This window comes from Culicoides brevitarsis, chromosome 2, assembly GCF_036172545.1.
Source record: "Culicoides brevitarsis isolate CSIRO-B50_1 chromosome 2, AGI_CSIRO_Cbre_v1, whole genome shotgun sequence".
NCBI classification, from domain to species: domain Eukaryota; kingdom Metazoa; phylum Arthropoda; class Insecta; order Diptera; family Ceratopogonidae; genus Culicoides; species Culicoides brevitarsis.
In genome coordinates, this window is record NC_087086.1 from 35,970,660 (window position 1) to 35,982,898 (window position 12,239).

General features: G+C 29.7%; 3 protein-coding genes across 3 annotated transcripts; 1 reads left to right on the forward strand and 2 right to left on the reverse strand.

Moving 5' to 3' along the window:
- The first annotated feature begins 1,181 nt into the window (after positions 1 to 1,181).
- LOC134832857 (BTB/POZ domain-containing protein 10) lies at positions 1,182 to 4,127 on the forward strand. The gene is made up of 3 exons (XM_063847055.1): positions 1,182 to 1,364; positions 1,439 to 2,412; positions 3,593 to 4,127. Exons 1-3 carry the CDS (start codon positions 1,270 to 1,272, stop codon positions 3,763 to 3,765), a joined length of 1,242 nt encoding a protein of 413 aa, XP_063703125.1. The 5' UTR covers positions 1,182 to 1,269; the 3' UTR covers positions 3,766 to 4,127.
- Positions 4,010 to 8,650, reverse strand: LOC134832856 (glycerol kinase). Its single transcript, XM_063847054.1, has 4 exons — positions 8,232 to 8,650; positions 6,752 to 7,999; positions 5,254 to 5,491; positions 4,010 to 4,743 (listed from the first exon to the last, which is right to left on the reverse strand). Exons 2-4 carry the CDS (start codon positions 7,867 to 7,869, stop codon positions 4,567 to 4,569), a joined length of 1,533 nt encoding a protein of 510 aa, XP_063703124.1. The 5' UTR covers positions 7,870 to 7,999; positions 8,232 to 8,650; the 3' UTR covers positions 4,010 to 4,566.
- Positions 8,651 to 9,942: 1,292 nt separating this feature from the next.
- LOC134830681 (TBC1 domain family member 13) lies at positions 9,943 to 11,834 on the reverse strand. Its single transcript, XM_063844237.1, has 6 exons — positions 11,574 to 11,834; positions 11,307 to 11,509; positions 10,951 to 11,246; positions 10,591 to 10,789; positions 10,210 to 10,534; positions 9,943 to 10,150 (listed from the first exon to the last, which is right to left on the reverse strand). Exons 1-6 carry the CDS (start codon positions 11,591 to 11,593, stop codon positions 10,039 to 10,041), a joined length of 1,155 nt encoding a protein of 384 aa, XP_063700307.1. The 5' UTR covers positions 11,594 to 11,834; the 3' UTR covers positions 9,943 to 10,038.
- Between the last annotated feature and the right edge of the window lie 405 nt (positions 11,835 to 12,239).

Genomic DNA, 12,239 nt, shown 5'->3' on the forward strand with positions numbered 1-12,239 from the left:
CGTCTGACAAGCACACGGAAATTGCGCCTACTGCGACTCGACGAAGATTCAAGTGGTTTCTCGCAAGCATTTTTCTTAATTTTCTTTGGAAAAACATCAAAAATCATCATGAGTGGACGTGAAGGAGGCAAAAAGAAGCCTTTGAAGGCCCCCAAAAAGGACGGAAAGGAACTGGATGAAGCTGATATGGAGTTCAAGCAAAAACAAAAGGTAACCTCGTTGATTTTTTCGCATCTTTTGTCTCGCTTGTGGATGAAATTTAACAAAAAATGTGTAAATTTGGTATTTTTAGGAACAACAAAAGGCATTGGAAGCTGCCAAGCAAAAAGCTGCAGGAAAAGGACCCCTCGCAACCGGAGGAATAAAGAAATCTGGCAAAAAATAAGACGACCAAGCATTCTCTCAACCATCATTTTCACGATAAATAAATTTTTATGATTATTTTTAACGAGTAAAAGCTGTTTTTGTCTCAATTTTGTCAATTTTTCAGTCTTTTTATGGGTAATTTTGGAATTTTTTGTTGAAAAAAGTACTTTTAGAAGTGGATTTTTGGATAATTCAAGGAAAATTCCATTTTCCGATTGTCAAAATGAAGTAAGGCCACTCCAAGTTTTTTTTTCGAACTTTTTGTCCCAAAAAGTTTTTTTTTTCAAAATGGGGGGGGCAACAAAAAAAAAGATTTGAAATACTTTTTAATGAATTTACATTGAGAATTTCTTATTTAAAGTTGATTTCAGAGCAATTTAACTAAAAAATTAAAAAATAAATTTTTTTAAGAAAAAAAAAATTAAAAAAAAATTGAAAACATAAGTTTAACGATTTTAGAAAAAAAAAATTATAAAAATTCAATGGAGCAAAATAAAAAAAAAGTTAAAAATTTCATCAAAAATTACCGTTTTTTGGTCTATTTTTATAATTTTTCAAGAAATTTTCAAAAAAATTTTTTTTTTTTAATTTTTAATTTTGTTAAACTTTTGTAAAAATATCATTTCTAATATACCTAAAAGTTTAACAAAATTTAAAATTTTTTAAAATTTTTTTGATGAAATTTTTAACTTTTTAATTTTGTCTCATTGAATTTTCAGCTTTTGAAATGGGGCACGAGACAAAAAGTTAAAAAAAAAAATTTGGAGCGGCCTAAAAACGGAATCTGTAGAAAAATCAGCTGTATGGTGTTCATAACAAAGGAATAATTCGTCTGGGAAGTCTTTGTCGTCTCGGAAAAATTCTAAAAAAAAAAGTCAAACAAACAGGAAGGGCACAAAAACAATGGATAGCTCACACAGCAGCAGTAACACGGAAGATACGTTGGAGGAAAGTAACGAGGAGCAGCGACGAAAGCGAATTATGAAGAATCGCAGTAGGTAAGGAGTTGATTTTTTCGCACTTTTGCTCTAATGAGGCAACTTGCAAATTAATTTTGTCTCGTTTGTCGCAGAAATCAAGCCGCAGTGCGAGTTCTCGCAAGTTCCCAACACACGCAACAACAAAGACAGCTGCAGCAAAAAGCCGCAATGCTCGGAAAACCATCGACGTCGGGCACTTCAGCCAATCCCGTGCTTCATTTGAATCTCGCCACACATCAAGCGATCGAAAGTCGCATCACGCTACGTGTCGACAATGCGCTTTTTCAAGTAAACCCGGAGCTTTTTGCGCAACATCAAGACACAATGCTGGGCCGGATGTTCACGTCGGGCCTCGAGATTGTGCATCCCAATGAACGCGGCGAATACGAAGTTGCCGAAGGAATTTCCCACAACGTCTTTCGCGCCATTCTCGATTACTACAAAAATGGCATCATCAAATGTCCGCCGACGATTTCGGTGCAGGAGCTCAAGGAGGCCTGCGATTATTTGCTCGTTCCTTTCGACGCGACGACAATTCGTTGCCAAAACTTGCGCGAATTGCTGCACGAACTGAGCAACGAAGGCGCCCGTTGTCAATTTGAACTTTTTCTCGAAGAGCTTATACTGCCGTTGATGGTGTCGTCGGCGCAACGTGGAGATCGCGAGGCCCGCGTCATTATTTTGCTCGATGACGACTTTGTTGATTGGGACGACGAACAGATCCGGGCGAATAGTGAGTCGTGTCACACTATTTGCAGTACCGCCATGTATCGGTTCTTCAAGTATATCGAAAATCGTGAGGTAGCGAAGCAAGTGCTCAAAGATCGTGGATTGAAGAAAATTCGATTGGGAATTGAGGGATATCCGACGTACAAGGAAAAGGTCAAGAAACGAGCGGGAGGCAAGGCAGAAGTTATTTACAATTATGTGCAACGTCCTTTTATTCACATGTCGTGGGAGAAGGAAGAGGCGAAAAGTCGTCATGTTGACTTTCAGTGTGTCAAATCCAAAAGTGTGACAAATCTTGCGGAAGCCACGGCGGATCCCGTACTTGAATTAGATGCAAGTAAGTACAATTTGCTTTGAAAATTTATTTTTTTTTAATTTTTTTTTATAAACAAAATTTATTATATGAAATTTGCTAATATCAAAATTTTTTCATATAGAAAAAATAAAAAAAAAATAATAGAAGAAAAATAATTTTATTAAAAATTAAAAAGCAAAACATTCAATTTTATTCAAATTTATTTTTATTGAATTTTTTTATAAATTAAATTATAAATTAATTGATAAATTAACAATTTAAAAAATATGATTAAAAAAATTTTTAACTATTAAATATAAATTCTTAAAATAATTCTAAATAAATTAAACAATTTAAAAATAATTCTAAAACTTTTTTTCAGAAAAATATATTTATTATTTTATTTTATTTTTAAATCAATTTTATTTTTTTTTTTTTAAATTAATTTTTTGAGAATTTTTTAATTAAAATTAAATGATTTATTTAAAAAAAAAACATAATTTTTTTTCAGAACAAAATATCATAAGAAATGTTAATAAAATCTCAAAAAATAACAGATTTTATATTAAAAAAACTATTAATTTTAATTTAAATTAAATATAATAATTTAGGAAATAATTCAATTAAAAATTGAAGAATATTTTTTTTTTAAATAAAAATATTAAATTTTTAAAACAAAAGTTAATTTATGAGTTTTATTGAAAAATAAATTTTAATAAATTAATTAAGAAAAAATTTAAAATATTAAAAAAAATTAAATTAAAAAAGAAAAATACCTAATTTTTAAATATAAATATTTAAAAAAAAATTTTAATTAAAAATTGATTCAAATTATAAAAATATTTAATTAAAAAATTTCTCAAAAACTACCTAAATATTTTTTATAAAAAAAAAGAAATCAAAGTATTCAAAAAATATTTTTATTGAATTTGTTATAATTTTAGTGAAATTAAAATTAATTTGTTTAAAATTAATTAATTTATTTATTAAAAAAAATATTTTTCAAAATTCTAATCTTTAATTGAATTATTTTAATGAAATGAAATGATCAAAAAAAAAATTAAATAAAAATTAGCTATATATTTAAATATTTTTTTTAAATAAAAAAAATAATTACATAAAATATTAAAGTCTAAAATTATTCATTGAAAAATTAATTTTTTTTTTATTTTTTAAATATTTAATGAAAAATAACAAATTTTAATAAAAATTCTCATTTCAGGCGGAAATCCCTTGCCAGCAGCAGCACGTCACGATGTCGATGATCTTTCACGCCAACTCCAAAATGCCGCAATTGATCCCATCATCGATGGCGAGGGAGCAGTAGGCGGCGTCGGAGCAAATATCGAGCATTTTGACCCGCCACAACAGCCCGAAGATCAAATTAATCCATAATCCAGTCTCATCGCCTGCATTAAATGCTCGCTTTGCTTTCTACTACGCAACAAAACCGACAACTACGTTTACTTTTAGCATCGTAAGGCATCCCCAAACCTAAAGAATTTCCTTTTGTGTTAAATTAAGAAAAAAAAAAAATCAATTAAATTTAGTCAGACGAGAGAGATTGGAACAAAATTGATTTTTACTCGGGGAAAGTGTCAAAATTAACAATTTTCTCAATTTCAAAAAAGAAAACAGCTTGTGTAATTTTTAAAAATAAGAATATTTAATTAATTGTCTTATGTACATTATTATTACAACTATCATAATATATAACTTGATTCTTTAATAATAAAAATTTAAAATAATAAAAAAAATATTGAACAATTTTTTGTGTCTCCAACGACTGAGCAGTCTAATTTTTTCTCTTAAAATAATTCGTTTCCAATTTTTTTTTTATTTTTTTTTCTTCCTAAAAATACAATATTTCAAATATTTTATTTTTTTATAATTTTTTTTTTAATTTTTTAGTGATTTAATCACTTGAAGAAATAATTTTACAAAAATTTAGATATGGCACTTAAAAAAAATAATTAATTGGAATTTAACCCTACATTAATAGAAACATATCTTTAAATAGCTACGCCGCAATTAATTTAACAAGAGCGCAATTATAATAAAAAATCGTCATAAAAATAACTCCTTATCACGCTCTAAATTTTGTTATCGTTACTTAACTGATAAAAGTACATCATTTTTTATAATCTAAGCAATTCTTAGGCTAAAATAACAATAAAATTATTTTTTTTTCGGTTATCATGCAACATCCAAGCTCGCCCATCCGAATGATCGGTCAACAGCCATTTTCCATCGTCGGTAGCGTTGTTGACGCTCGCCATCGGTTGCTTTGGGTGTAAATGTGACATGATCGACGCCCGTGTCTTTGTTGAGGTCCCATTCGCCAACTGCGTGACCTGCGAGCATTGCGATGCCCTGAAAGAAGAAAAAAAGAGAAAATTTAGTTTTTTTATTAGAAATTCTTTAAGTTTGAGACAAAATTTTTTAAGTTTAAAATTTTAATCTTTTATAAAAAAAAAATTAGGAAAATTTCAGTAAAAAGAATTTTAGAAGAAATTTTATTAAAAATTTTATATCTTTTGATAATTTAACATATTTTCATAAAATTTTAAAATTATTACAAATTTTTATGCAATTTTTTTAAAACTTGAAATGTAAAAACTGAAATTTTAATTTTAAAAAAAATTATTTTAAAAATTTTTTCAAAATTTTATCAAAAATTAAGAAATTAAGCTATCTTAAAAAAATATTTAGTCATAAAATTTTTTATTCAAAAATTAATTTTAATTCTAAATAGTTCAAAAATCAATTTTTTTTAAAGAAACAATCTAAATATTAATTTTCATTATTAATCGAAATTCAACTTTTTTAACATAAATTAAGCTTTTTACCACAAAAATTTATTTAAAAAAAATTGAAACTCACCAATGACGTCGTTTCTGCCATCGCAGGCTTAATAACATCAATTCCAATAATATCCGATTGACATTGCATCAAGAAATTATTTTCCGTCATTCCTCCATCAACGAGCAATTTAGTCAATGGAATTCCGCAATCAGCGTTCATTGCTTCTAACACGTCTCTAACTTGGAAGCAAACTGCTTCGAGTGTTGCTCTGATTAAATGTCCTCGTTGTGTGTCGAGTGTGATTCCACAAATTACTCTGAAAAAATAAAAAAAAATATTTTTATTATTTTTAAATTGTTTTTAGTTAATTTTTTAAAAATAATTTTTAATATTTTTCATTTAAAAATATTTTTATTATTTTTTTATTTTAAAAATATTATTTTTATGCTTTATCAAAAATGTTTCTAATTTTTTAAATAAAAATTAAATTTTTTTAATTAAAAAAAAATTAAAAATTATTTTTTTTTAATTTTTGCAAAAAATTAAAAATTATTTTTTTTTATTTTTAAAAAATTATTTTTTTTAAATTATTTTTAAAATTTAAAATATATTTTTTAAAAATTTATAAAAAAAAATATAGGTATTTAACAAAATTTTATTAAAAATAACAAATTTTTAAAATTTTAAAAAAAATAATTTTTATAATTTTATTTATTTTCAATTTTTATTTTAAAAAAAATAATTTTTATAATTTAATTTTTTTAAATATTCAAATATATTATTTTTAATATTTTTATTTAAAAATATTTTAATATTTTTTTTAATCAAAAATTATTTTTTAAAAATTTTTAATTTTTTTTTTTATTTTTGTAAAATATTAAAAATTATTTTTTTTATTATTTCAAATTTTTAATATATATTTTAATATAATTAAATATATTTTTTCAATTTTTTTTTTGAAAATATAAAATATTTGAAAAAAATTTTTTTTTTTTGAACAAACCCCAAACAAAAAAAAAAATTAATTTAAAAGAAATCTGAAGAATTGCTGATGCAACATGCATCAATAGACGATAGAAAATTTCGTCATTCGAGCATAAAAACATGTTTATGTACCGAAAAAGAACGACGAAGATTGGTCGAGAACTTGCCAAGTCAGGGGCTCGTCTCTTTTTATGACGTCACACCAAAGTGCGCATCTACACAAAAACAATACGAAAACATCACATGAGCAACGTAAACAACGAAATTCTTCCAAATATCGTCCGATATTTTCATGCATGTGTTGCACCGAGTCACATGCGTGTACGTGGAAACGATTTCGAAAGCAAAAAAAAACATGGAATTTATTTTAAATTTATACATGTTTTTGTAATCAGCGTTCTAAAAATAGATTTTTTTTTGTTGTCATGTCTAATATTAAAAGAAGAGACAGGTAGAGAGACGAAAAAATGCACTTTGTTTGAGTAACCGACTATCGATGTGTTCGACATGTCGTGAGAAACTGATAAAAATGCATCTGTTTGCCCTTGAGATGTCTTTGTTAGCTTCAAAAAAAAGTAAATATCGTGCTTACCCTCGTGCATCGCCACGCCACCAAGGGCTGTACAAGCCACTGAATGCCGGAACAAAGTACACGTCGCCGTTATCCTTCACGGAAAGTGCTTCCGCTTCGCATTCCTTCGCGTGTTTCAGCAAATTCAAGTTGTCCTTGAGCCAACTGACGGCAGCGCCAGCCACAGCGACACTTCCTTCCATCGCGTACATCGCTGGCTCGCCTTTAACCTGATAAGCCACTGTTGAAATCAATCCAAATTTGGAATTGACGAATTGGGTGCCCGTGTTGTACAATAAAAAGCATCCTGTACCGTACGTGGCTTTCGCTTGACCTTTATGGAGACATTGTTGTCCTACGAGAGCTGCTTGTTGATCTCCCAAACACGCCGAAATGACGGTATTTTTCAAAATTCCCTCCTTAATTGCCCCATAAACCTCGGAACTCGAACGAATTTCAGGCAAAATCATCGATTTCGGGATGCCAAAGAACTCGAGCAAGCCGTCATCCCATTGGAGTGTCTCCAAATTCATCAGCATCGTACGCGACGCATTCGTGACATCCGTAATGTGAATTCCGCCCGTCTTGCCGCCCGTTAAATTGTAAATAATCCATGAATCCACGGTCCCGAACATGCATCTTCCAGCATCAGCAGCTTCTTTTACTGCCGGAACATTGTCCAAAAGCCATCGGATCTTCACGGCGGAGAAATAAGTCGAAATCGGGAGACCACAAAGTTTCTTTAGGTGATTCGCATTTTTGTCGGGCGTCGATTCGACGAGTTTTTGTACGGTACTTGCCGTTCGGAGGTCCAACCAAACGATCGCATTGTACAAAGGCAAGCCCGTTTCTTTGTCCCAAACGATTGTGGTTTCACGTTGATTTGTGACACCGACCGCTACGACATCTTTTGGGTCGCCGCCCATCTCAACGAGCTTCTCCAAACACTTTTCCATGCATTCCTGAACGACGGCGACGATTGCCAAGGGGTCTTGTTCGACCCATCCATCTTGCCCCGGATAGATTTGCTTCAGTTCTCGTTGATGCTTGCAGACTACTTCGCCCGTTTGGGCTTTGAAAAGGATGAAACGAGCACTTTGTGTGCCCTCGTCAATGGCACCGATTAATTTTCCAAACATTTTTGACGCAAGAAATTTTTTTGCGTTTTTTTTTAATGAAAAAAGTCACTCAATAATTTTTTTTTTTAGATTTTTGTTATATAATTTTCACTGGTTTTTACGTCTCTTCACTGCGACAGCTCGATTTAAACTGAAAATAAAAATAAATTTGTGCTCGTTATACGGATCCGGTCATAATATCAATGAAAAAATGGCTGTACGTGGGCACGGCGTGTACGACATGCACCGAAAATCACCAAGAAATCAACAAATGGAGACCAAAACAAAACCCGAGAAGACACGGAACGCTTTCTGGAACGCACGAGAAGTCCCATTGGAATGCCGTGAAGCCATTTTTCCAATTAGAATGCACAAAAATTTACCTTTTTTTCCGAGAAGTAACACCAAAAATGCTGCTGACGACGGTCCAAAGGTGAACTTTTTGTCGATTTTGTTTCACACACGACGACGACAACGGCAACTGGATTCCTTATCAGACGACAAAAAGATCAAGTTTAGACGACATTTTGTCATTCAATCGCGCTGAGCAAAGTCAGTTTGTGTGTGGCAATCCAACAACAAATTTCCTTATTTTTATAAATATTTACGAAAAATTCGATGCGAATACGTGACGTGCGATGATGATGATGAGACGAAAACACGACAAAAACAAGACACACACCTCCGTTCGTTGAACGACGATTGTTTTTTTTTTTTTTTTGCTCCGATTAAATTGCTGATTAATATTTTTTACTTTTTTTCGTTTTTGCAGGTTGCCAGCAAAAAAAAAATGAAAAACGTCACTAACACGCTTTTCGCTCAATAATTGCTCTTTTTTTCAAGGCCCCGTGGCGTTTGGAGGTTTTTCCGTTTTTCCTCGTGCGTCGGTAAAGTAGAGTTACCCTATGGAAAAATTTTGACGGATGACAGTTTTTTGTGGGAAAATGGAAAATTTTTAAGGAAAATTGAAAAAAATTGTTAAAAAATTAAAATTTTGAATTTTTTTTTAAGAAAATAATTTTTTGCGTCGCTTACTTGGATGTGAAATTTTAAATTTAAGAAAAAAAAAAGAAAATTTTCTTAAAATTTATTTTTTTTTATTCTGATAACTTGAGAGATGAAAAAATATTTAAATTAAAAAAAATTAATTAAATTAGTTCTTAAATAATAAAAAAAAAATTAATAAAATTAAATTGAAAAATTAAATTGTTAAAATTCATGAAAAATAAAAAAAAATATATAATTTTTTGTCTCTTATAATTTTATTAAATCAATGAGTATTTAAATTTATAAAAAAAAAATAAAAATATTAAGTTATAAAAAAATATTTAAAAAAATTTAATTAAAATTAAAATTTAATAAATTTTCATATAAAAAAAAAATAAATTTTAAGACTTTATGAAAATTATTTAAAAAATAAAAAAAATTAAATAATTAAAAAAAAATAATTAAACATTTTCATAAAGAATAAATAAATTTTAAGATTTTTAATAAATTTAAAACAAATTTAATAAATGGGTAAATAGGTAATAAAAAAAAAATAAAAAGCTCAGTTATAAAAAAAATATTTAAAAAATTATAATTAAAATTATAATAAGAAAAAATTTTAAATATTCGAAAAAAATATGAAATATTAAAAATTTCAAGAAAAAATTAAATTTAAAATTTTTAAATAAATTAAAATTGCACAAAAAAGTTAATTAATTGTAAAGAAAAATTTACAAAATTTCTCAAGAAAGCAAAATTTGATAATTTTAGCCTCTTAGGATAAGAAATTTCATAATTAAGTTCATTAATGTGATAAAAAATAGAGAAGTTTTTGAGAAAATATTAAACTTTCGATTTTTTCTGGATTTTTAGAAATAAAAATTCATTTATAAGGCATAGGAATGTAAAAAAAATATTTTTTTTTTTTTGCAAAAGCTTGAAGTTTAAGATTTTTACGATAATTTTTTACGAATTTGAGTGACTCAATTGATACAATACAAAGAAATTTTAAGGAAATCTTGGAAATCCAGGAATTATTTGATAAGAAAGCTCAACTTGACCCACTTAGATAAGAAAACTCTGCAAAAACCCCCTACTTGAGTATATATATTGTCAATTTTTTATTGATAAATGTTCAGTATAAAGAGAGATTACGACTCAAAATACAAAAAAAAATCTTAAATAATTGGAAAATATGCGATTTTACAGCTGAGTTGCTTTCAGAAGTACTTGATTGACATCCATCGAGGGAAAATTCTGCAACATCTTGACATTTGTACCAAAATCCCCTTCTAAAAGTTCCTCTCTTAGTAATCTAAAAACCATAAAAAAATTAATTTTCGCTAAAAATCCATCAAAAAATCGAAAATTTACACAATCATTGCACAGCAAACTTTGATCAGAAAATTATAACGATGCTCATCGGCGAATAACGAGTCCCAAATCCGCACGACATCGGGTAGCGGGAACTCTTGTGACAACAAAAGTGTGATCCAACGGAAGCTGTAGTACTGCGGGAAGAGTTCTTGGTCCCTGAGACGTTGCCAAACGTCGATATCTTTCTCCTTGAGCAGCGTCAAAAGCTTTGCCATCATGCCTTTGATACCGGATTCGGACTCGTCGAGGGTTTTTATGAAAAAATCTCGAATTTCGCTCATCACGGAGGTGAAACAGAAGAAACAATCAGCCTCAGCGTATTCTAAAATGATAAAATTTGATGAAAAAATTTATTTTTTTGAGAAAAAATTGCTTTACTTTTGAACTCTGGATCAGGATCTGATGCAAAAACGTAGTAAATTGGTCCAATTATCTCGTTCATGCCTTGAACATAGCTCTGGCCTGGATTGAGCTTTGCGTAGATGAACAAAATTCGTTCTACTACTTCCCAATGTGCTTCACAGCCCTCATCCATGGCTTCGTACGTTTGAGCTGAGCGTTTCAAAACTAGATTTATCTGAGAAAAAGGTAATTTTTATCATTAAAATCGATTTTCAGAAGAATTTTAAGTGAAAAATTGCTTACTTGCTTCATTTTTAGTGCAAAAACGGGAGGTTAGTATTGAAAAAATTCGTTTTTTAGTCAATTTTAGGAGAAATTCATCAAAAAAATACCTACTTTGGTCATTCCAAGTCCTTTTCTCTCGACATTCGCTGAGGAAAGTTGCGACGGAGCCACTCTCTTATGCAAGCGACGCTCATTATTCTGACTGTTGACGACAATTTCGCACGGATACTCCGTTGGTTGTTGAAAAAACGAGATATCCGGACACAGGCGACGCACATCTTTGTCAATTTGCAACAAAACTTCGTTATCTTTGAAGTAATTGCTCCAACTGCTTTCGGGTCCCTCGGATAACGGATGGTCTAGGCACTGATTTTTCTCTAATTCGCCGGGAGGTGTGATCATTTCGTCTGAAAATTCACAAAAAAAGTTAAAAAATTGAATTTTTGGTGAGAAATTGTAATTTTTACCTAAAAGTTGTTGATAACACTCCCGTTTGCTTTGCAAAGTACTTTTCCATTTCGCCCTATTTTCGGGTAAATATCCCAAAAGAAGTTTCCAGCACAACGATCGGAAGGCGTACGAGTCATCTGGGATGCCATTGAAGCACAAACTGCGCAATTCCTTCAAATTTATCACGGGACTTTGTAAAATTCGTTCAAATTCGCGAACTCTAAAACGGGAGAAAGGCAAAAAATTGTGAGATGGAAGTCGTAAAAGTGATTATTTACACCCACCGTTGCTTGTAAATTGACATTGTTAAGGAAATCCTGCCGATTTTTGATGATTGGAATGCATTTACGGTTGAATCTGGTAGATTTTTATTGCTTTTGATGGAATTTTTGGTGAAAATCTGGTTAATGAGACATATTTTTGTTTTTTTTTAGAGAAAGATTCTGAGACGGGCAGTGTTTTTATTTGTTTTTATAATGCAGTCAGGGATGGATAATGGATTCGGCGGGACAAATGGAGCCCTGTTGAAGGATGTTTTTCTGAAATTTGAGGTTAAATCAACAAAATTTAGTGAAAAAAGAAGAAAAATTGAAATTTGAGGAATTTTTAGAGTGAAAAGTACCTGAAAAGGATCCTCTAAAATGTTCGAAGGTACGGACTTGCTGAAGTTTTTTCGTTAATTCGTCAATTTAGTGGTTCGAAATTCAAATTTGATGTCCGTTAAAGTTCTAAATTGTCTTTTTCACAGATTTTGTGTCTTAAAAGAGTAATTTTGAGGAGATTTTTTATATTTTTGGATAAAAATTTGTCATTTTTGAGTCAATTCTTTAGAGGTAAGTTCTTAAAAGCCTAATTTTTAATAAATTTTACAAAATTTTTGTATATTTTTAGACATGCAGAACTTAAAAAAGGCAATTTATGAACATTTACGAACCTTCAATGAACAATTT

Bases quoted from the DNA above. Each gene is read 5' to 3' on its own strand.
- LOC134832856 (XM_063847054.1), bottom strand. From the start codon at position 7,869: ATGTTTGGAAAATTAATCGGTGCCATTGACGAGGGCACACAAAGTGCT. The intron at 5,492-6,751 runs GTAAGCACGATA...TTATTTTTTCAG, and splicing joins TGGCGTGGCGATGCACGAGG to AGTAATTTGTGGAATCACAC. The intron at 4,744-5,253 runs GTGAGTTTCAAT...TTCTTCTTTCAG, and splicing joins TGGCAGAAACGACGTCATTG to GGCATCGCAATGCTCGCAGG.
- LOC134832857 (XM_063847055.1), top strand. From the start codon at position 1,270: ATGGATAGCTCACACAGCAGCAGTAACACGGAAGATACGTTGGAGGAA. The intron at 1,365-1,438 runs GTAAGGAGTTGA...CGTTTGTCGCAG, and splicing joins ATTATGAAGAATCGCAGTAG to AAATCAAGCCGCAGTGCGAG. The intron at 2,413-3,592 runs GTAAGTACAATT...TTCTCATTTCAG, and splicing joins CGTACTTGAATTAGATGCAA to GCGGAAATCCCTTGCCAGCA.
- LOC134830681 (XM_063844237.1), bottom strand. From the start codon at position 11,593: ATGTCAATTTACAAGCAACG. The intron at 11,510-11,573 runs GTGGGTGTAAAT...CTCCCGTTTTAG, and splicing joins ATGTCAATTTACAAGCAACG to AGTTCGCGAATTTGAACGAA. The intron at 10,535-10,590 runs GTAAAGCAATTT...TTATCATTTTAG, and splicing joins TCCTGATCCAGAGTTCAAAA to AATACGCTGAGGCTGATTGT.